We start from the raw sequence: 25,486 nt of genomic DNA, 5'->3' as shown, positions 1-25,486 counted from the left end.
GCTGAAACAGTAAACAGTAAAAGTCAGGCTTTGACAATTTTAACTGGAGTGTAGCTCACCTGAGGAGAATCACCATTAGTTATATCCATCCGCTGCGCATGCGCAAGTGTTTGTGTTCCGCTGTTGTCCAGACTAATGATGCTCTCAGCAGGAGGTCTGGCGTATTTCACATCACTTCTTCTAGAGTCAGTGGTTCTGTAAGCTTCGTAATTGTACATATGCTGTAAAGTTCCTGTTCCTCCTACGTCTGCGTAAAGGGGTGGATAATACGGAATCACTGGTAGATTGGCACCGGATTTGTAAAACATCCGCTCACGTTTCCATCTGTAGCATTTCACTGACAGTATAGCTATGATGGACACGATGAAGAGAAAAGAAACTACAGCCAAGGCCAGGACGAGATAAAATGTCAGGTTGTCGTTGTATTCCTTGTCGTGCGTAAAGTCAGTGAACTCGGAGAGCACTTCAGGGAAAGTGTCCGCCACCGCCACGTTAACATTGACTGTAGCTGAACGAGAGGGCTGTCCGTTGTCCTCCACTACAACAGTGAGCTTCTGTTTCACAGCATCTTTATCAGTGACTTGGCGCACAGTTCTTATTTCTCCATTCTGTAAGCCCACTTCAAACAGCGCCCTGTCTGTCGCTTTGTGCAGTTTATATGAGAGCCAGGCATTCTGGCCAGAGTCCACATCCACAGCCACCACTTTAGTCACAAGATAGCCCACTTCTGCTGAACGAGGCACCATTTCAGCCACCACAGAGCCACCAGTTTGTACTGGATACAGGATCTGAGGCGCGTTGTCATTCTGGTCCTGAATACTGATTTTCACACTCACGTTGCTACTGAGAGGCGGGTTGCCTCCATCCTGCGCTTTTACGCGAATATTGAACTCTTTGCTTTGCTCGAAGTCAAAAGATCGAATAGCAACAATCTCTCCGCTCTCTGCGTTAACTGAAATATAAGACGAAGCAGAAAGTCCGTTCACAGAAAGATCTTCTAAAAAATAAGAAATGCGCGCATTATTGCCAGAGTCTCTGTCAGTTGCTGTCACTGCAAATATAGACACTCCAGGTGAATTATTTTCCATCACATAAGCGGTGTATGAGTGACGCTGGAAAACAGGGGCGTTGTCGTTCACATCAGATATTTTAAGCCTCAGGGTTTTATTAGTAGATAAAGAGGGTACACCCTCATCCGTAGCTGTGATTGTAATGTAGTATTCAGATACTTTTTCGCGATCTAAAAGCTGATCACTAACTAAATGATAGATATTCGATGAGGACTGTTTAATTTTGAAGGGCAGATTTGAATCTAATGTACATTTAACTTGCCCGTTTTTGCCCGAATCTAAATCTTTGATGTTGATCATGGCTATGATTGTCTCGGGAGGAGAGTCTTCTGCAATTGGGTTTGAGAACGAAATTACACTTATGACGGGGACGTTATCATTCACGTCAGTAATTTCAATGTCTACCTTACTCGTGTCTGTTAATCCACCCTTGTCAGTAGCTTCCACGTATACATCATATTTTTTCGTTTTCTCAAAATCCAATAAACCGCGCACTGAAATAGCCCCCGTCGCACTATCCATATCGAAAAGGTCTAATATGCCGTCACTGCTTTGAGAAAAGGAGTACGTTATTTCTCCATTTGTTCCCTGGTCCGCATCCGTAGCACTTACTCTTAAAATAATGGAACCTTTCGATGTGTTTTCTGCTAAAGAGACTCTATAAACAGATTCACTGAAAACTGGAGCGTTGTCATTTGCATCAAGAACAACAACGTTTATCTTTATGGTGCTCGTTTTTTGGGGACTGCCGCCATCAAATGCAGTTAACACTAGTTGGTCTTCCCCCTGCTTTTCTCTGTCTAGAGGCTTCAGCAAAATCATCTCAACCAGTTTTGTGCCATCAGAATGAGTAGGTACTTTAAGGCTGAAAAAATCGGTTGGATGAAGCTTATAAGTCTGCAATGAATTTTGACCTACATCAGGATCTTTAGCACTGTCAAGCGAAAAACGAGCTCCAGGAAGTGCTGATTCACTTATTTGAAAATTAATCTCTTTCTTAGTAAAAGCAGGAGCATTATCATTTATATCTAAGATTTCTACATCAATTCCATGGAGCTCCATTGGATTGTCTAGAATAATCTGAAAATGTAAAGAGCATGGAGACACTTGAGCGCACAGCTCCTCTCTATCTATCCTCTCTCTCACTAGCAGAGTGCCTTTATCCACATTCAGACCGATGTACTCACGACTGTCCTCCGTAAAAATCCGCGCTCGACCAGATTTCAGTCTCTTTACATCCAAACCGAGATCCTGAACGATATTTCCCACCACTGATCCCTTGTTCATCTCCTCGGGAATAGAATAACGGACTTGACCGTGCGCAACGGCCATGACAAAAGCAAACAGAACAAGGAGCTGCACTCGCCATGTTGAAATCCAGAAGGAGTAGCGATTTGTCCACGTACAGAGAAGACAAAGAACATCCATATTCGAATTACTTCAATCCTGCTCAGATATTAGCACAATGTTTCAAGAGCCTAAGGAAGCAAAATACTAAATATTTCGCCAGCAGACAATAACAGTCCGTCCATACGCATTCGACAAACACTAGTAAATGAGCACGATTTGTTCATTCTGTGTGGTAACGCCTCAGAGAGGAGAGTCTATTTGTTTCAGATCAGCACACACTAACCAACAGCGGCACTTAGAGGAATAATGAATCATTGCAAAGTCAAGGACGTCCAAACAAAATGATAGCATCTTACAAGAATTTCCGATCGATGAGTTACAAGAAAATCTTAACGTTACTGAGAACGTTCAAATAGGTATACAACAAAATATTAAAACTCTAATGCAATCCCATTTAAGAGGATATGCCAGGGTTTAAACTGGCGTAAGTGTGAGAATCAAAGGAAAGCTATAATCGTAATGGTAAAAATCAAACAATATTAAAAACAACGTCAGATTAAACATTTGAATTTTGGATAAAGAGTTAACTAACCTTAACACACACACACACACACACACACACACTTTCTCTCTCTCTCTCTCTCTCTCTCTCCCTCACACACACACATACACACACACAGACACGTCTGCTGTACATAAGCAATAGCGTGAACATCTTTGCTTGAATGAATGAATCTGAGTACATTATAAAACCTCCCAGGTCTGGACACTTCAAACAACACCTTATGGTAAAATATGAACAAAGGAAATAGAATTATTATACATAATTATACATTAATTGTGTCCTTAAACAATTTACAATTTTACAAACGCTAATCTATCAACAAAGCAATAAAGTCCTAGACCTCACCTGATCATCAGAGACAGCAGTAGATTTCCCCATAAGCGCATGCGTAAGAGTCTTTGTTCCACTGCTGTCCAGACTAATTTTGCTCTCAGTAGGAGGTCTGGCGTATTTCAGATCACTCTTTCTAGAGTCAGTGGTTCTGTAAGCTTCATAATTGTACATATGCTGTAAAGTTCCTGTTCCTCCTACGTCTGCGTAAAGGGGTGGATAATACGGAATAACTGGTAGATTGGCACCGGATTTGTAAAACAGTCTCTCACGTCTCCATCTGTAGCATTTGACTGACAGTATAGCTATGATGGACACGATGAAGAGAAAAGAAACTACAGCTAAGGCCAGGACGAGATAAAATGTCAGGTTGTCGTTGTATTCCTTGTCGTGCGTAAAGTCAGTGAACTCGGAGAGCACTTCAGGGAAAGTGTCCGCCACCGCCACGTTAACATTGACTGTAGCTGAACGAGAGGGCTGTCCGTTGTCCTCCACTACAACAGTGAGCTTCTGTTTCACAGCATCTTTATCAGTGACTTGGCGCACAGTTCTTATTTCTCCATTCTGTAAGCCCACTTCAAACAGCGCCCTGTCTGTCGCTTTGTGCAGTTTATATGAGAGCCAGGCATTCTGGCCAGAGTCCACATCCACAGCCACCACTTTAGTCACAAGATAGCCCACTTCTGCTGAACGAGGCACCATTTCAGCCACCACAGAGCCACCAGTTTGTACTGGATACAGGATCTGAGGCGCGTTGTCATTCTGGTCCTGAATACTGATTTTCACACTCACGTTGCTACTGAGAGGCGGGTTGCCTCCATCCTGCGCTTTTACACGGAAATTAAAATGTTTAATTTGCTCGTAATCAAAAGAGCGCACTGCATGGATAACGCCACTATCAGCACTGATGGACACGTAAGAGGAAACAGGCACTCCGTTAACCGAAGACTCCTCCAGTATGTAAGAAACACGGGCATTCTGTTTTGAGTCTGCGTCTATGGCTTTGACTGTGAATATGGACAGAATTGGTGAGTTATTTTCTCTAATAGAAGCCTCATAAAAACTCCTCTCAAAGACAGGTGCGTTATCATTCACATCTGATATCTGTAAAGAGAGAGTGACGCTACTGGAGAGCGAAGGAGATCCTTCATCAGCGCACATTACAGTGATATTATACTCAGACTCTCTCTCCCGGTCTAAATCACTCTCGGTAAGAATACTGTAAAACCCTGAACCGGTGGATTTGATTACATAGGGGAGATTTTCAGTAATGCTGCATATCACTTGTCCATTTTTCCCCGCGTCTCGATCGTTGATGCTTATCATCGCTACAGCAGTATTTGGAGAAGAGTTTTCTTTCACTGAATCTGATCTCGATATTATATTAATAATTGGAGGGTTGTCGTTGATATCAATCACATCTACAAGTATTTTGCTTGAATCAGACAATCCACCATTATCTATGGCCTCAATATCAATCTGATAACTCGTTGCTATTTCATAGTCAGCTTCACCGATCAAAATTACTTCTCCGTTTTCATTTATTCGGAATAATTCCGATACGGCGTCAGTATTAGAGATTACATAATTAACGTGTCCATTTAATCCTTTGTCTTCATCTGACGCACTAACCCTGGTTACTAACGATCCTTTAGCAGAATTCTCTATCAACAGGGCTTTATACATTGGTTTTGTGAAAACGGGTGCATTGTCATTCACATCAAGGACAGAAATATGGATATGAAATGTTCCTGACATCTGCGGTTCACCGCCATCTATGGCTGTCAACAGCAAGGATATATTTTCCTGCTTTTCCCGGTCCAGAGGTTTTTGTAAAACCATTTCAACCTTTCTACTTCCATCAGTTTGACTCTCAAGTTTTAGATTAAAATTGTTCGTTGGTGTTAAAGTGTATCTCTGCAGGCCGTTAGTACCAATGTCTGAGTCTATCGCTTTCTCTAGCACAAATTTCGACCCAACAATCGCAGACTCACTTATTTCAAATCGTTTCTCGCTGTTTTTAAAGCTGGGAGCATTATCGTTTATATCTGTGATTTCAATTGTGACGCTAAAAAGCTCCATGGGATTTTCCAATGTAATTTGAAAATGCACAGCACAAGGCGTTGTCTGTCCGCACAGTGACTCTCGGTCTATCCGCTCTTTAACAAGCAACACTCCTCTTTCTTTATTCAGCTCGACGTATTCAGCATTGTCTCCGGTATAAATACGAGCTTTACCTGATTTCAGTCTTTGTCCATCTAAACCCAAGTCCCGAGCAATGTTACCGACTAAAGAGCCTTTCGGCATTTCCTCAGGAATGGAGTAACTGACCTGTCCGTGCACTGCACTGAGAATAAGGATCCAAATAAACAACAGTACTTGCAGCGCCATTGCTCTGTCCGGCATTTTCCTCGCGCAATGCAAATAGATTCAGGGTATAGTAAATCCAACAAGGTGAGAATCCAACGTAAAATTTTAACTGAAAATATCCACACCGGCTTTAAATAGAGAATGCCTATATCGATTAAACTAAATATTCAAAAATCGGATTTGACTGCTCCCACCTCGTCCGAGTGAAATCTACGCAATTCACTCCCCTCTTTCTCTCTGTTATGAAGGTTGGGAAGGCACTGTTAGTAATTTTTTGCAGGCTGTAGGCAACACACTGATCAACAGCGGCACTTGGAGTTCATTATGATGCATTACACGAAACTTAAAAAAAACCCCAAACGGATACCGGTTTATAGATAAAACAGCAATGATAAACATTCTTGTGCAATTGTAATATTATATTAAGAATATAAATAGAAATACAACAACATATAAGCACCAATACGATAGTTTAGACAGAAGCGAACAGTACACCGACTGGAGTTGTAAAACAAGTGCTCCTTGCAAGCATCTGTAATGCAAAAGGAATCAGTCCATAAAACCCAAGGTTGTACATGCATTTTAGCATCGTGGTCAGTGACTGTTGCAGTCCAAAGAACGAAAAAAGTGCAGTAAAATCATTTGTCATATCTCACACATTGAAAAAATGTATGCATTTCCCATGTACAGACTGAGAATGTAATTAGATTAGACAATGTAGTTGCATTAGATAGATAGATAGATAGATAGATAGATAGATAGATAGATAGATCAACCAGAGAGCACCCAAGAGAGGAAGCAAGGCTTGAAACACTTGAAATCTGCTGACTAAACAGCTGCACACAACCCAGCAGCGGCACATCAGGTTTTTTTTCTTTTCCTGAAATAACTATACACTATTTAAAATACGAAGATAAATAAAAAAAAAGAAAAACAAGTTTAAACTGAAAATAACACACTGATCTTACGATGATTAAAACACTCAACAAGTAGTAAAACCTATAAGGAAAAATTATACAACGGCAAAAAATGCCATGAGGTTTGCTTGTACTGGCATGCATAAAATTCATTTCAGCACCATGGTCAGCGAAGGACAAACTTCCATCCAACCAACGAAACTTTTCATTTACTGCTAAAATAATATGCTGAATAAGAAAAAAAATGCTGAAGGACAAACGCTGTATGCTATCAAAAAGCATGTACTCACATAAAACATAAGCAGTTAATGAGTAAAATAATATAAAAATTAAAGATCACAAACACTGACGAATGAAGCTCACCTCATCATCAGACTTCTCATTGGTCAGTTTCTCCCTCTGCGCATGCGTAAGTGTTTGTGTTCCACTGGTGTCCAGACTAATGATGCTCTCAGTAGGAGGTCTAGCGTATTTCAGATCACTCTTTCTAGAGTCAGTGGTTCTGTAAGCTTCATAATTGTACATATGCTGTAAAGTTCCTGTTCCTCCTACGTCTGCGTAAAGGGGTGGATAATACGGAATAACTGGAAGATTGGCACCGGATTTGTAAAACAGTCTCTCACGTCTCCATCTGTAGCATTTGACTGACAGTATAGCTATGATGGACACGATAAAGAGAAAAGAAACTACAGCCAAGGCCAGGACGAGATAAAATGTCAGGTTGTCGTTGTATTCCTTGTCGTGCGTAAAGTCAGTGAACTCGGAGAGCACTTCAGGGAAAGTGTCCGCCACCGCCACGTTAACATTGACTGTAGCTGAACGAGAGGGCTGTCCGTTGTCCTCCACTACAACAGTGAGCTTCTGTTTCACAGCATCTTTATCAGTGACTTGGCGCACAGTTCTTATTTCTCCATTCTGTAAGCCCACTTCAAACAGCGCCCTGTCTGTCGCTTTGTGCAGTTTATATGAGAGCCAGGCATTCTGGCCAGAGTCCACATCCACAGCCACCACTTTAGTAACAAGATAGCCCACTTCTGCTGAACGAGGCACCATTTCAGCCACCACAGAGCCACCAGTTTGTACTGGATACAGGATCTGAGGCGCGTTGTCATTCTGGTCCTGAATACTGATTTTCACACTCACATTGCTACTAAGAGGCGGGTTGCCTCCATCCTGCGCTTTTACACGGAAATTAAAATGTTTAATTTGCTCGTAATCAAAAGAGCGCACTGCATGGATAACGCCACTATCAGCACTGATGGACACGTAAGAGGAAACAGGCACTCCGTTAACCGAAGACTCCTCCAGTATGTAAGAAACACGGGCATTCTGTTTTGAGTCTGCGTCTATGGCTTTGACTGTGAATATGGAGAAACCTGGTGAATTATTTTCTAAAATGGAGGCCTCATAAGAACTTCTCTCAAAGACAGGTGCGTTATCATTCACATCTGATATATGTAAAGAGAGAGTGACGCTACTCGAGAGGGACGGAGATCCTTCATCAGCGCACATTACAGTGATATTATACTCAGACTCTCTCTCCCGGTCTAAATCACTATCTGTTACCAAACTGAAGACATTATTGGATGTAAATTTAAGTACGAAAGGAAAATTTTGATTGAGTGCGCACTGTACTTTTCCATTTTCATTCGAATCTACGTCCTGAACATTAATTATTGCAGTGACCGTCCCTAATTTTGAGTTTTCAGCAATTTCACCAGATTTTGACATAATATTAATCAAAGGTCTATTATCATTTATGTCAATCACATCTACCATTACTTTGCATGTATCAAAATGTCCACCTTGGTCTCTCGCCACCACATCAATCTCATACGACTTAATTTTCTCAAAATCCGTGTCACCGATTACTTTCAACAATCCATCAGTGTGATTTATTGCAAAAATATTATTTGCAGCGCCCAGGCTGTTTGACAGCGTATACCTGATTATTCCATTTTGTCCTTCATCGGCATCGAGGGCACTTACTGTAGTCAAAATTGTTCCCTTTAGAGCATGTTCTCTGATACTCGTTTTATACACAGACTGGACGCAAACTGGTGCGTTATCATTAGCATCTAATACAGTAATTTGGATTTGGATTGTACCAGACATTTGTGGCTCGCCTCCGTCCACAGCAGTTAACACTAGTGAAATATGATCTTGTTTCTCTCGATCTAGTGGCTTTTCAAGCACCATCTCAACATTCGTGCTCCCACCTAATAGGCTATGCATTTTAAGGACAAAATTGTCTGTTGGCTTTAAGGTATAGCTTTGAAGCCCATTAATGCCAACATCATTATCAATGGCCCTCTCCAAAACAAACTTCGCTCCAGTAAGTGATGCCTCACTTATTTCAAATTTTATTTCATTCTGACTGAACAGTGGAGGATTATCATTTATATCGTTAACTTCTACGGTAACACTAAAAAACTCCATTGGATTGTCTAAAATGATTTGAAAATGCAGAGCACAAGGCGTTGTCTGTCCGCACAGAGCCTCTCTGTCTATTCGCTCTTTGATAAGCAACACTCCCCTTTCTTTATTCAACTCGATGTATTCAGCGTTTTCTCCGGTATAAATTCGAGCTTTACCTGATTTCAGTCTCTTCACGTCCAAACCTAAATCTTGAGCAATGTTACCGACTAAAGAGCCTCTCGGCATTTCCTCAGGAACGGAGTAACTGACCTGTCCGTGCACTGCGCTGAGAGAGAGGAGCGAAATAAACAGCGCTACTCGCTGCGCCATTGTTCTCTCCGACATTTTCCTTGGAGACATGACATATATTCACGGGTAAGGTAAATCCAGTAATATAGTCCAGTTGTCAGATGGGGTGTTCCTAGATATTCTCAAGTGCAGCAGAACTCACGAACGCAAAAATTTATAAAACAAGCCCACCAAAATTCTTTACCCACTTTCGTGTCTTTCTTCTCCGACTGGTCGATGAGATCTGCTTACGCCTCTTTAATACCCTAGAAGGAATCTGGTCTTTTACGGTATCCCACTGACCAACAGCGGCACTCTCTGTCCAATATGTTGAACTACACAAATGTATTAAATGTACAATTCATTCATTTTTAGCCAATAAAATAAAAAGCCAGGAAGAATACTATAAAATAATCCAAGTGGGTTAAGCTGCGTCATTGCAACATGCTATACTCCCTATCTCGACATGAAGAATAAAAGACAAACGGAATGCTTTCATTAGGTTCACATTTCACCATGTCTCCTCATCAAATATTGCACCAGACAAAGAAGACACGCTTATTTCAAAATTAATATAATTCATTTGGAAAAAAAAAATCTCACCTGATGCACAGAATCACTAGTCACATTGTCCCTCTGCGCATGCGTAAGTGTCTGTGTTCCACTGGTGTCCAGACTAATGATGCTCTCAGTAGGAGGTCTGGCGTATTTCAGATCACTCTTTCTAGAGTCAGTGGTTCTGTAAGCTTCATAATTGTACATATGCTGTAAAGTTCCTGTTCCTCCTACGTCTGCGTAAAGGGGTGGATAATACGGAATAACTGGTAGATTGGCACCGGATTTGTAAAACAGTCTCTCACGTCTCCATCTGTAGCATTTGACTGACAGTATAGCTATGATGGACACGATAAAGAGAAAAGAAACTACAGCTAAGGCCAGGACGAGATAAAATGTCAGGTTGTCGTTGTATTCCTTGTCGTGCGTAAAGTCAGTGAACTCGGAGAGCACTTCAGGGAAAGTGTCCGCCACCGCCACGTTAACATTGACTGTAGCTGAACGAGAGGGCTGTCCGTTGTCCTCCACTACAACAGTGAGCTTCTGTTTCACAGCATCTTTATCAGTGACTTGGCGCACAGTTCTTATTTCTCCATTCTGTAAGCCCACTTCAAACAGCGCCCTGTCTGTCGCTTTGTGCAGTTTATATGAGAGCCAGGCATTCTGGCCAGAGTCCACATCCACAGCCACCACTTTAGTCACAAGATAGCCCACTTCTGCTGAACGAGGCACCATTTCAGCCACCACAGAGCCACCAGTTTGTACTGGATACAGGATCTGAGGCGCGTTGTCATTCTGGTCCTGTATATTAATTTTCACAGTAACGTTACTACTTAGCGACGGTGAGCCTCCATCTTGAGCTTTTACAAGAAACTCTATTGACTTAGTCTGTTCATAATCGACGGAACGTACAGCATGTATAGCACCACTCTCGGCATTTACTGAAATATAAGATGATAGAGGTTCGGCATTGAAATGACCCTCGACTAACATATAAGTAATTTTCGCGTTTTGGTTCCAGTCTAAATCTTTTGCTTTGACTAAACATACAGAAACGCCAGGAGAATTGTTTTCCATTAAAGAGGCGGAATAAAAACTCTCCTCAAATACTGGCTGGTTGTCATTCACATCGGATATTTTAAGTGTTACTGTTTTGCTACTGGAAAGAGGCGGTACTCCTTCATCCACTGCTGAGAATGTGATGTTATACTCATACGTGTTCTCTCTGTCTAATATCCCATCCGTCAATAAAGTATAATAGTTTTTAAAAGACGATTTTATTGTAAAAGGAATCTTCTCATTTATAGAGCATCTTACCTTTCCATTATTGCCGGAATCAAGATCTTTCACATTAACGATGGCTACTGTAACACCACTAGGTGAATCTTCTGAAATGGGACTGGAAAAGGAAGTCAGTGAGATTATAGGGGCGTTGTCATTTACATCAAGTACTTCAATCAGTATTTTTGTGGTAGCAATTAAACCACCGTAGTCTTTTGCCTGAATAGCGATTTCAAAATATTTGTGTTTTTCATAATCAATCAGACCTGCAACAGTTATCTCACCGGTGTTCTCATTAATCGCAAAAATATCCGCAACGTCAGCGGACATACGATTGAAATGGTAAGTTACGCGACCGTATGCGTCCTCATCAGCGTCTGTGGCAGTCACCTTCATTACCGTGGAATCTTTCGGTGAGTTTTCTGCAACAGTAGCTTTAAATTCTTTCTGCGTAAAAACAGGTGCATTATCATTAGCATCTAACACTGAAATGCGTATTTTAAGCGTGCCAGATCTTTGTGGCTCACCACCGTCTACGGCAGTTAATGTAAGCAGCAATTTGTCTTCTTCTTCTCTGTCTAAAGGGGAATGCAAATACAACTCGGTGTATTTTTTGCCATCAGGGCCAGTCTGTATTTTAAGGTTAAATTTATCTGTAGGATGTAAAGTATATCCCTGAAGCGAATTCTTACCAATGTCATGGTCTACTGCGCTCTCGTGTAAAATAAGTGAACCCGGTTGAGTCGATTCAGATACATCTAACTCTACCTCCTTTTCTGTAAACGTAGGAGAATTATCATTTATATCCAATATTTCTATCACAACACTGTGAAGTTGCATTGGATTTGTTATGATTATTTCCAGACTGAGACTGCAGGGTGACGTCTGCCCACAAAGCCGTTCTCTGTCTATCCTCTCTCCGACTACCAGAAATCCTTTGTCTAAATCCAGTCCAATGAATTCACTGCTGTCGCCACTAACAATTCGAGCACCACCCGCTTTCATCCTCCGCGCGTCTAAACCCAAATCTTCGGCCACATTTCCCACAAATGATCCTTTTTTCAGTTCTTCTGGTATTGAGTAGCGGATTTGTCCCAAAATTACATCAGCAATGAAGAAGAGCGTTAAGGCCTGTAGCTGCGCTTTGATGGAAAATCCATTTTGTCCTGAACAGAGCGCACTCCCAAGACAAAAGGCAGAAATCCCCATGATAAATAGCATCAAGAAAATAATAATAATAAAAAAATTATAAACAGACTACCCTCGGAAAAAAGACAGAAGGAGAAGCAGGAGTAAAATTAGGAGCCCGTCTGCTGTAGACCCTTATTTCCTATATTCTGCAAGATCCTGGGAGTGACCACAATTTTTCAGTAAATTCAAGTGCTTAAGTCGACAGCGGCACTTACAGACAATGTGCGGTATAACAATGCCAAAAATCCAGAGAATGAAACCAGGAAATTAGACATCAGAATCACATTTTTTCACATTACTAAACAAGTTATTTAAATAAATGACAGCAGTCGGTAACAAAACTGTATAGTCTTTTAAAAAGGGCTCTTTAATGGTTTAAATGCATCCGAAGAAGAACGAAAAACAAACGGAAGATTGTCATTCAGTTCACATTTCACTATGGCATTTTCATTTGCATCTAAAACTTTAATCAGAATTTGAAAAATCAAACTGTGGCTCGATTCCATCAATAGAATAGAATAGAATAGAATAGAATAGAATAGAATAGAATAGAATAGAATAGAATAGAATAGAATAGAATAGAATATGCCTTTATTGTCATTGTCACAGGTACAACGATGCGAATAACAGCAATGTAATATTCCTGTCTCGATACAGCTGTCTGTCTAAAATACCTTCTACACTCTTGCTACCAGGTAAATTATAAGATAAGTCGAAATGATCAGTAGGTCATTGATACCAACGTCATTAACTATACCAGGTCATCAGAGCAAATATTTCACCAGATATAAAAAAAAGAGTTTATAATAATACCAATATTGAAAAAAAAGTAAAATGCCTGTAGGCCTACCAGGATTTCAAATACTAAAATAAAACATTATAAAGTATAGCTGAAGAACACGGACAAACGCTATATCTACTGCTTGTTTAAAACCACTATCCAGTACAGATTGAAGAAAGCAGCGAAAGAAAAGTCCTCACCTGATGCACAGAATCACTAGTCACATTGTCCCTCTTCGCACGATTAAGTGTCTGTGTTCCACTGGTGTCCAGACTAATGATGCTCTCAGTAGGAGGTCTGGAGTATTTCAGATCACTCTTTCTAGAGTCAGTGGTTCTGTAAGCTTCATAATTGTACATATGCTGTAAAGTTCCTGTTCCTCCTACGTCTGCGTAAAGGGGTGGATAATACGGAATAACTGGAAGATTGGCACCGGATTTGTAAAACAGTCTCTCACGTCTCCATCTGTAGCATTTGACTGACAGTATAGCTATGATGGACACGATAAAGAGAAAAGAAACTACAGCCAAGGCCAGGACGAGATAAAATGTCAGGTTGTCGTTGTATTCCTTGTCGTGCGTAAAGTCAGTGAACTCGGAGAGCACTTCAGGGAAAGTGTCCGCCACCGCCACGTTAACATTGACTGTAGCTGAACGAGAGGGCTGTCCGTTGTCCTCCACTACAACAGTGAGCTTCTGTTTCACAGCATCTTTATCAGTGACTTGGCGCACAGTTCTTATTTCTCCATTCTGTAAGCCCACTTCAAACAGCGCCCTGTCTGTCGCTTTGTGCAGTTTATATGAGAGCCAGGCATTCTGGCCAGAGTCCACATCCACAGCCACCACTTTAGTCACAAGATAGCCCACTTCTGCTGAACGAGGCACCATTTCAGCCACCACAGAGCCACCAGTTTGTACTGGATACAGGATCTGAGGTCCGTTGTCATTCTGGTCCTGAACTGAAACGATCACTGTCGCGTTGTTAGAGAGGGGAGGAGACCCACCGTCTTGCGCTTTAACTGTAAATCTGATCTCTTTAATTTGTTCATAGTCAAAAGGTCGAACTGAGTGTATTACGCCAGTCTCAGCGTTGATGGATACATAAGAGGACACCGAATCATGACCGCTGTGCGTCTCCTGAAGGAAATACGACACTCTGGAATTTTGATTCCAGTCCGGATCGCGCGCGGTAACAGTAGCTATAGACGTACCCGGAGACGTATTTTCGGGCACTGTGGCGTAATACACAGTTTGACCAAATTTTGGAGGATTGTCATTAATGTCAGAAACTCTAAGATGCAAAGTTTTTGAGGTTGAAAGCGGTGGCGAGCCAATATCTGTCGCAGATATAGAAATATTATATTCTTCAATTGTTTCGCGGTCCAGTAATGCATCTGTCACTAATGTATAATAATTTGCCAGGGTAGATTTAATCTTGAAAGGAAGTCTTTCATGTACGGTACAAGTAATCTGTCCATTTCTTCCTGAATCAGCGTCTTTAACATTGATTATGGCTATGGTTGTGCCTGGAGGCGAATCCTCCGATACAGGATTCATAAATGACATTACATTTATGACAGGTATGTTATCATTGACGTCAGAAACTTCAATAATAAGCTTACTGGTATCTGTTAGGCCGCCCTGATCTTTAACCTCCACTCTGATTTCATAGCGCTTATCTTTTTCAAAATCAATATTTCCTGCGACAGATATGACGCCAGAGTATCCATCAATATGAAATATCTCTGTTAAATGTTCATTAAGATCGGAAAATGCGTAAGATAGTTCACCATTAGAACCACTGTCTGCATCGGTTGCATTTAGTGTTGTTATATAAGTGCCAACCGCTGCGTTTTCAGTCACAGTGGCTCTGTATACTGTCTGATTAAAAATTGGCGCGTTATCATTAGCATCTAATACTGTAACATCTACATTAACAGTGCCAGATCTCTGTGGATTTCCTCCATCGACGGCAATCAGCTTTAGAGACAGTTTAGGCTGCTCCTCTCGATCTAACGCTTTCTGCAGCACCATTTCAGCATATTTCCTGCCATCTGGATTAGAATGTTGCTTTATAACAAAATTGTCATTTTTACTCAATACATAATTTTGTAAAGCATTAATGCCAACATCGAGATCTTCCGCAGTTGCTAAAACAAATCGAGACCCAAGCATGGCCGTCTCGCTTATTTCGAAGCTCATTTCACTTTTTCGAAATACAGGAGAATTATCATTTATATCAGTAATTTCAATCGTAACCTGACGTAATTCCATGGGATTCTCTAGAATTATCTCGAAACTGAAGCTGCAGGGTGTGATGTCGCCACAAAGCTGTTCTCTGTCTATCCTCTCCTTCACGACTAGGGTTCCTTTGTCTGGTTTTAGCTCTGCATACTGCATGCTTTCTCCGGTCACGATGCGGGCTCGACCCGTTTGCAGCCTTTTTAAATCCAGACCCAGATCTTGCGCTATGTTGCCAATAAGTGAACCTTTCTTCATCTCTTCCGGAATAGAGTAACGAATTTGACAATGAATCGTGCTACAGGTAAAAACCATAAGAAATATGATTACTTGCCACCTCATTGCGTAGCCTAATGTAGCCTCCTCTAAGCAGATCTCCTTGATGATAATCCAAAATAGCAAAGCAATGTAGGCTAAAGAACCAATATCATATATAATAAATCACCAGATTTTCTTGATTTCGTATCAGCACGAGATAAAAAAGAATTAATATGAAATAAAAAACAGGAAACTCTTATGTGAGCAACGGCCGTCTTTCCTCCACTTGAAGTGCGCACTAACAAAGAGGAACCTCTATTCCTAGAGCTAACATAATATTCAAAATTATTTCCTTGACCAACAGCGGCACACAGAGTCCAAAACGTGGACCAGCAACATATTTAATTATACGAAGATTTTGAGAATAAACATTAGAATTCGAGACAAACAACAAAATTCAATAATGTCGCTGTCCACTATGGTGGTACTGAAAAACCCAAAACGCTAAATAAATGTAAAAAATCAATTCAATAGAATGACAATAATTAAGGTAATAAACAGATCATTTCGAACATTTAAATTCCTGTGTACTTACTTCTGTATTGGAGTCTGATACGTCCGGGATGGTTCTTTTACTGATCGTTCCCGTAGAGCTGGAATCCACAACCAATACGCTCTGACTACAAGGCCTGACGAATTTACAGTCACTTCTTCTGGAGTCAGTAGTTCTGTATATCTCATAATTATTTAAGTGCTGCATAGTCCCTGTATCCCCGGTTCCTGCGTAACGTGGTGGATAATACGGAATAAAGGGGAGGTGGGATTGATAGTATATACGTGATTGCCTCCATCGATAAATTTTAACCGAAATTATAACAACCAAACACGTAATAAAGAGAAAAGATACTACAGCCAAGGCCAGGACGAGATAAAATGTCAGGTTGTCGTTGTATTCCTTGTCGTGCGTAAAGTCAGTGAACTCGGAGAGCACTTCAGGGAAAGTGTCCGCCACCGCCACGTTAACATTGACTGTAGCTGAACGAGAGGGCTGTCCGTTGTCCTCCACTACAACAGTGAGCTTCTGTTTCACAGCATCTTTATCAGTGACTTGGCGCACAGTTCTTATTTCTCCATTCTGTAAGCCCACTTCAAACAGCGCCCTGTCTGTCGCTCTGTGCAGTTTATATGAGAGCCAGGCATTCTGGCCAGAGTCCACATCCACAGCCACCACTTTAGTCACAAGATAGCCCACTTCTGCTGAACGAGGCACCATTTCAGCCACCACAGAGCCACCAGTTTGTACTGGATACAGGATCTGAGGCGCGTTGTCATTCTGGTCTTGGATTAAAATATGAATTGTAGCGTTGCTAGTCAAAGGAGGGGAACCTCCATCTTGAGCTGTAATGTAGAACGTGAGGCGTTTAACTTGTTCATAATCAAATGAGTGCATTGCGTGTAACACCCCGGTTTCCGCGTTAATGGATACTAAAGAGGATACCGGCGTTCCACCGATGTGTTGCTCCACTAGAAAATAGGAAACTCTAGCATTCTGATGCCAGTCCGAGTCTCTGGCACTTACAGTAAAAAGAGACAACCCAGGAGAGTTATTCTCAGGAACATAAACAGAGTAGGTTTGCATTTCAAACAACGGTGCATTATCATTGACATCAGATATGGTGAGACGTAAAGTGGCAGAGCTTGAGAGAGGAGGCGAGCCGGAATCGGTGGCTGTTAGGGTAATGTTATATTCTGGGACAGTTTCACGATCAAAATAGGCATCACTGACTAAATTATAATAGTCTGTTATTGAGGAACGTATTTCAAAAGGCATCCCTTTATTTACTGTACACGTCACTAGTCCATTAACATCTGAATCATAGTCTTTAATTTTGATAACTGCTACTGTAGTTCCAGGAGGAGCGTCCTCTGATACAAAACTGCTGAATGACATGATGGTAATTACTGGTGCGTTATCATTCACATCTACTACCTCGATTATTATCTTACAGGAGTCAGTTAAGCCTCCCTGATCTTTGGCCTCGACTCTAATTTCATATTTCTTGTCTTTTTCATAGTCCACCTGGCCTATAACAGAAACAATTCCTGAATTTTCATCAATATTGAAAATGTCTGCAACATTTGCTTTAAGTTTAGAAAAATAAAAGGTAATCTCGCCATTTGATCCGCTGTCAGCGTCGGTTGCGTTAACTGTTGTTATATACGTCCCCTTTGAGGTGTTCTCGACCACCGAAGCCCTGTAAACTGTCTGATTAAAAACGGGGGCGTTATCATTTACATCTAACACAGTAACGTCTATATTAACAGTGCCAGACCTCTGTGGGTTTCCACCATCAACAGCAACCAGCTTTAGAGAGAGTTTAGGCTGCTCCTCTCGGTCCAAAGCTTTCTGCATCACCATTTCTGCGTATTTACTGCCATCCGGATTCGTATGTTCCTTTAAAACAAAATATTCGTTTGGAGTCAGAAAATAACTCTGTAGAGTATTCTGTTCTGCATCAGGATCATCTGCACTTTCCAGAACAAAGCGCGATCCTATAAGGGCAGATTCACTGATTTCAAATTTTAAATGCTCCTTCTGAAATGTCGGCGGGTGGTCATTCACATCAATTACCTCGACAATAACACGATGCAATTCAATCGGATTGTCTAGAATTATCTCGAAACTGAAGCTGCAGGGTGTGATGTCCCCACAAAGCTCTTCTCTGTCTATCCTCTCCTTCACGACTAGGGTTCCTTTGTCTGGTTTTAGCTCTGCATACTGCATGCTTTCTCCGGTCACGATGCGGGCTCGACCCGTTTGCAGCCTTTTTAAATCCAATCCCAGATCTTGAGCTACGTTACCAATCAGTGATCCTTTCTTCGTTTCCTCTGGAATAGAGTAACGAATTTGTCCAGTAACAAAAGAGCAGGACAAAATGATGAACAAAAACGCGTTCATCCCAGTGCCAGAATATCCAGATGTCATGAAAAATATCTGAAAAGCCATGTTACAAATCCAGAAATAGAAAAGATTTTAATCAACCTACAAAATCCAAAGTATTTTCCTGTGGATGCTCCTAGAGTAGAGATTTTATATTTTGACTTATGACTATCTCCATCTGCTCAGTACTGCTCTTCTGCACACAAAAAACAAAAAGTCTGAGATACACAGAGCCATAGGTGTGGCTTACAGACTGACATCACGATAAAACTAACCTAGATCAACAGCGGCACTCAGAGTCCAAAGGCAGAATATATGGCCGCAAAGAAAATAAGCGAACCTCCTCAGAAATCTGCCATACAATAACGAAAACTCTGAGGCTTTCTATGTTATCACAAATAAACATCAACTTACTAAGATTCAGCACTGCCAATACAAGTGAAGGACTGCTAAATCCAGAATGCACTACGCCAATAACAAGAAGTTCTTTCCTCGGTGTCAGATACATCAAGTAATTTCAAATCAACAACAGCATGGACCGAAATGTACTGCACTGTAACGAATTTCTGTAATTGCTACAAGAAAATATTGTTGTTCAAACCAATATAGTTCTGTAAAAGTATTTTGAAATTCATACAGCAGTCTGTGTGGTCTTCTGAGAAAATATTTACAGTCCCAGCAGATTATACTGTATCAAGTCCTTACTGTATTAATATTGTAAAACCGCTGTGACTTATGCTGTAATTATATAGTAAAACAGAGTATCATCACTGTAATACTAAGTACTTAGGAAAGCAAAGTTTAAACAAGATGTAATTCATAGCCAAAAAACAAACAAACAAAAAACCCACAACCAACCATGCTGTAACTAATTAAATCTCTCTCTCTCTCTCTCTCTCCACACACACACACGCACACACACACACACACACACACACAATTCATCATATAGCATGCAGTCATAAAAACCTAAACAGCAGAACAACAACTAACGCAAGTAAGATGTCTAGGTAAAGCCATTACGGCTGACATTAACGTCCCTTGCTGTGACGGAAAAAAAAAAATACACTACCGTATCAGTACCATGGAGAGCTCCAAAGAACCAGCGGACCCATTAAGAAAGTGCACGCTGAAAAACTAAGACGTATTGCGCTACCAGATCAAAATATATTATAATGGACATACTTTAAATATACTCTAATTTTTAACTCACCAAGGTGTTGCTTACTTCAGCGCCGTCACTGTACAGACCCTCCTTTGGAAGAGTGTGTGCTCCAGCAGAGTAAACGCTCATTAGACTCTGGCTGTCTGGTCCGACAAATTTAGACTTCTCTTTCTTGGAATCAGTGTTCCTGTAGATTTCATAATTGTACAAATGCTGATGAGTTCCAGTGCCTACGGAGTCAGCGTAAAGGGGTGGATAATACGGAATAACCGGGAGATGGGACTGTAAATACATGCGAGATTGTCGCCATCGGTAGATTTTCACTGATATTATGACTACTAAACAGGTGATGAAAAGAAACGACACTGCAGCTAAGGCCAGGACGAGATAAAATGTCAGGTTGTCGTTGTATTCCTTGTCGTGCGTAAAGTCAGTGAACTCGGAGAGCACTTCAGGGAAAGTGTCCGCCACCGCCACGTTAACATTGACTGTAGCTGAACGAGAGGGCTGTCCGTTGTCCTCCACTACAACAGTGAGCTTCTGTTTCACAGCATCTTTATCAGTGACTTGGCGCACAGTTCTTATTTCTCCATTCTGTAAGCCCACTTCAAACAGCGCCCTGTCTGTCGCTTTGTGCAGTTTATATGAGAGCCAGGCATTCTGGCCAGAGTCCACATCCACAGCCACCACTTTAGTCACAAGATAGCCCACTTCTGCTGAACGAGGCACCATTTCAGCCACCACAGAGCCACCAGTTTGTACTGGATACAGGATCTGAGGCGCGTTGTCATTCTGGTCCTGAATCTGAATTTTGATTTGTGCGCTGCTACTGAGAGCTGGAGTGCCTCCGTCCTGCGCATTCACGTAAAACTGCAAAGTTTTGATTTTTTCGTAGTCAAATGAGCGCAACGCGTACACAACCCCTGTCTCAGCGTTCACAGACAAAATATAAGATAATGGTTCGCCGTTTAGCTGTATGTCTTCGAGGTAGTAGGATATTCTGGCATTTTGATTAGAATCTGCATCACTTGCATGAACAGAAATAATAGAAAAGCCAGGTGAATTGTTTTCGGGGATAAATGCAGAATAAACATTTTGATCAAAAACAGGTTTGTTATCATTGACGTCAGTGACGCGAACTAATAGGATTTTCTTGCTGTATAAAGATGGAGTGCCCTGATCAGCTGCTGTTATGGTTACATTATACTCAGAAATAGCTTCCCGGTCTAAAATACCATCTGTAACCAGAGTATAATAGTTCACCAAAGAAGACTTGATTTTGAAAGGTACTGATCGACTAATGGTGCAGTTTATGAGCCCATTCTTCCCCGAATCTGCATCTTTTACATTTATGATAGCTACTGTGGTTTCTGGTGGAGCGTCCTCAGGAATACTGTTTGAAAAAGAGGTCAAGGCTATAACTGGTATATTATCGTTTACATCAATCACTTCAATAATGACCTTACAGGAATTAGACAGGGAACCTGTGTCTTTGGCGATTACATTCAACTGATATTGCTTAGTCTTTTCAAAGTCAATCTCGCCCTCAGTTCGAATCTCTCCGTTATTAGGATTAAGAGAAAACACTTGGGCAGCGTGTGATATCTGATCAAGGTAATACGTTACATGGCCAAACACTCCTTCGTCTTCATCAGTGGCAAGGATATTAGCAACAAGAGTGCCTCTCGCTGAGTTTTCCACCACAGAAGCTTTATAGACGGCTTGTGTGAAGATGGGCGCATTATCATTTGCATCTTGCACAATGACGCGTATACTCACTGTGCCGGTACGCGGAGGGCTGCCTCCATCAGCCGCGGTCAGAGTGAGTTTCACCTCCGCCTGCTGCTCTCTATCCAGCGGGCTCTTCAGCACCATCTCTGCATACTTACTGCCATCAGAATGGGTCTGTTCCTTTAAGCTAAAATGCGAAGTAGGCTTTAGACTGTAGCTTTGAAGTGTATTTATACCTACATCAGGATCAATTGCACCGCCTAAAATAAACTGTGCTCCTACTGCAGAAGATTCGCTTATATCTAAGATAATTTCTTTCGTCGAGAACGCGGGGGAATTGTCGTTAATATCTAGTATTTCTACAGTAACACTAAATAATTCCATTGGGTTTTCCAAAACCACCTCAAAACTGAAGCTACACGGAGACGCCTGTCCACAGAGCTCCTCCCGATCTATGCGTTTTTTCACCGAGAGAATGCCTTTGTCTGGCTGGAAATGCACCAAGTCGTTGATTTCCTCGGTCACAATACGTGTTCGACCAGACTTTATTCTCCCAATACTTAATCCGAGATCTTTTGATAAATCACCAATCAGAGATCCTGGCTGCATTTCCTCCGGTATCGAATATCGAACTTGAGCATCAATTATAGGCTGAAAAACAACGCACAAAAGCAGACTGAGCAGCCGTCGAAGCGTCAGCTGTACTCTCCAAACCATAGTAATATTGTCCCTCAGTCTGCTGCGTTCGTAAATATAACTGGCAACAAATACTGAAGTGTGACAATCGCAGTTTACGTAATTATTGAAGAACAAACTCATAAGAGCCGAGTTGATTGTCTGACCACTATTGTTGCTTTCTCCTGTATTAGGCTGCTCGCTCTACCCGGCCCAAAGAAAGAGTAGTGACGTAATGAGGGGCAGTATTTATAGTAATGCACATTCTCAGGGCAACAGCGGCACTCAGAGTATAACTCAGTAATTAACAGTCAATATGTTCTGAAAAACAGGTTGAAAGGCGTCCAGAAAAATAATGCATCATACGTGTCCGCCAGAAGTGTCCACGAAAATGACTGCATCACACAAATATTCGACCTTTTCGCAAGCAGTAGCGTAAAGATCGATAATGGTAGAGCAAGTTTCACACTGGACACTACCAGCTGAGGTGATTTCAACTTGTTTTCTTAACAATGCTTTCGGGAAACATGAGGTCTGCACAACTGCACTATATAGTGTACTAGTCACACAAACTGACTACAGCACCATAGACACCTCCATAGCAATAACTAACGATTCATTTGGACTGAGACAGAAAGAAAGACAGATAGAAAGACAGAAAGAAAGAAAGAAAGAGGTCCATGGTGACATGACTGTGGGTGTGCAAGCAATAATTGAACCATAGATACTACTATGCGTTACCAGTAAAGTTGTGGCATTGATATATTGCAAATACATTTAACTTACCACCGTGTTGTTTCCTTTAGTGCTGTCCATGTATAGTCTATCCTTCGGAAGAGTGTCTGTTCCAGCAGAGTCAACACTCACTAGAATCTGGCTGTTTGGTCCGACGTATTTAATATCACTTTTTTGGGAATCAATGGTTCTGTAGATTTCATAATTACATACATCTTGGAGAGTTCCAGTGCCTACGGAGTCTGCGTAACGTGGTGGATAATATGGAATCACTGGAAGATGGGACTGAAAATACATGCGAGATTGCCTCCATCTGTAAATTTTAACTGATACTATGACTACTAAACAAGTGATGAAAAGAAATGACACTGCAGCCAAGGCCAGGATGAGATAAAATGTCAGGTTGTAATTGTACTCCTTGTCGTGCGTAAAGTCAGTGAACTCGGAGAGCACTTCAGGGAAAGTGTCCGCCACCGCCACGTTAACATTGACTGTAGCTGAACGAGAGGGCTGTCCGTTGTCCTCCACTACAACAGTGAGCTTCTGTTTCACAGCATCTTTATCAGTGACTTGGCGCACAGTTCTTATTTCTCCATTCTGTAAGCCCACTTCAAACAGCGCCCTGTCTGTCGCTTTGTGCAGTTTATATGAGAGCCAGGCATTCTGGCCAGAATCCACATCCACAGCCACCACTTTAGTCACAAGATAGCCCATTTCTGCTGAACGAGGCACCATTTCAGCCACCACAGAGCCACCAGTTTGTACTGGATACAGGATCTGAGGCGCGTTGTCATTCTGGTCCTGAACATTTACGAAGATTGTTGCATTGCTCCTGAGAGGCGGAGACCCCCCATCCTGAGCTTGCACCTGTATTTTAAACTCTTTAATCTGCTCGAAGTCAAACGAACGGACTGCGTAAAGTATCCCACTGTCTGCATTAATAGAGAAATATGTCGACACAGCCTGGCCGCTAATCTCACTGTCTATGAGACAGTAAGCGATGCGTGCGTTTTGTCCTTTATCAGCATCGTCTGCTTGGACAGTGATGACTGATACGCCCGGAGAGTTATTTTCTACAATTTGTGTTCTATATTCATTTTTACTAAAAGCGGGTGCATTATCGTTTATATCGGTGATTTCTAGTATAACAGTTTTCTGGTTAGACAAAGGCGGAGTGCCCTCATCAGAGGCAGTTAACGTCAAATTGAAAAAAGGATTTTTTTCTCTATCTAAAGCTCCATCGGTGACCAAAGTATAATATTTCCGCGGTGATGGTTTTATTGTAAATGGTACATTTTTGTTAACATTCAAATGCACCTTCCCGTTTTTACCAGAGTCTAAATCCTGTACACTGATCAAGGCCACAACTGTGCCCGGAGGAGAACCTTCTTGGATTTTACCCGAGAAGGATGTCAAGGTAATGACAGGGTGATTATCGTTTACATCTAAAACATCTATAACCAGTTTACTCGTACCTGCCAGACCTCCGTGATCTTTAGCCTGCAAATTAATTTCGTAATGCTGTAACACTTCATAGTCCAGATTACCAGAGAGTCTTACTTCACCGTTTCTCGTATTTACGGTAAAAACCTGGTGTGCTTCATCCATATTAGTAAAGGAATACGTCACATTTCCGTTGTGACCTTCATCCTCGTCGGTGGCACTGAGTTTAATGATTAGCGTGCCAGGTGCTGTATTCTCTGCCACACTCGCTTTATACAAATGTTCCGTGAACACAGGCAGGTTGTCGTTTGCGTCGAGGACTTTTATGACTATTTTCACGGTTCCAGACCGCGGTGGCTTTCCACCATCGACAGCCGTTAATACTAACAAATGCTCGTTGTGTTTCTCTCGGTCTAGTGGACTCTGCAGCACCATTTCTGCGTACTTGCTTCCGTCAGCTCGATTGTGCTGCTTCAGTGCAAAATTATCTGTAGGTTTTAAGCTGTAGCTTTGAAGAGAATTCAAACCAACATCAGGATCAGCTGCTGCGTCCAACAAGAAAATAGTACCTATGGGTGCTGACTCACTCGTTTCAAGATTAATTTCTTTTTTGGAAAACGCTGGAGCGTGATCATTTATATCTTCGATTTCTATAGTAATTGAAAAAAACTCGAGAGGATTTTCGAGCAAAATCTCCAACCCGAAGCTACACGGAGATTTCTGACCACATATCTCCTCTCTGTCTATCCTTTCTTTCACTACCAAATTGCCATTGTTACGGTTTAGCTCGAGGTACTGCCTGCTGTCATCAATAACCAGACGCGCCCTGCCCGATACCAACCTCTTTACATCCAAGCCCAGATCTTTCGCTACATCTCCAACAAACAAGCCAGGTTTCATCTCTTCTGGGATGGAATAACGGATTTGTCCATTCACAGCGCCCATCAGACAAAAAAGAAGAATGGTGAACCTTGGTGGCAAACACCAAGACTGACCTAGCTCCAAGACGCGTTCTCCTTCCACATCCCGCATCATATCCACAAGTAACGTTTGAGAAACGATTATTTTTGAAAGGTTACAGCATAAATCTGACGTGAGCGGTGTTTAATGCACTCACAGTGAGAACGACTTGTGCGTGTACTCAGCTTTACTGTAAGCTCAGACTACCCGAGCTGTCTCCAC

The 25,486-nt window shown here is 41.6% G+C and overlaps 1 protein-coding gene across 8 annotated transcripts in view; it reads right to left on the bottom strand.

Annotated features, from left to right (window-relative positions):
* Positions 1-25,458, bottom strand: part of LOC113529575 (protocadherin gamma-A11) — a 101,792-nt gene extending 76,334 nt beyond the window's left edge. The window contains exon 1 of one of the 8 annotated variants that reach the window (XM_053236853.1): positions 22,913-25,458. In XM_053236853.1, coding sequence (XP_053092828.1) covers positions 22,913-25,339 — 2,427 coding nt within the window. In that variant the 5' untranslated portion in view covers positions 25,340-25,458. Of the gene's footprint in view, positions 1-59; positions 3,291-3,330; positions 6,922-6,965; positions 9,889-9,911; positions 13,293-13,316; positions 16,109-16,209; positions 18,996-19,768; positions 22,892-22,912 lie in introns of those variants that run through there. The other 7 variants (XM_053236845.1, XM_053236856.1, XM_053236859.1 and 4 more) reach the window with 7 other exon arrangements.
* Between the last annotated feature and the right edge of the window lie 28 nt (positions 25,459-25,486).

The sequence above is a fragment of the Pangasianodon hypophthalmus genome, chromosome 9 (assembly GCF_027358585.1).
Source record: "Pangasianodon hypophthalmus isolate fPanHyp1 chromosome 9, fPanHyp1.pri, whole genome shotgun sequence".
NCBI classification, from domain to species: Eukaryota; Metazoa; Chordata; class Actinopteri; order Siluriformes; family Pangasiidae; genus Pangasianodon; species Pangasianodon hypophthalmus.
This window is presented reverse-complemented; position numbering and strand designations above follow the sequence as displayed.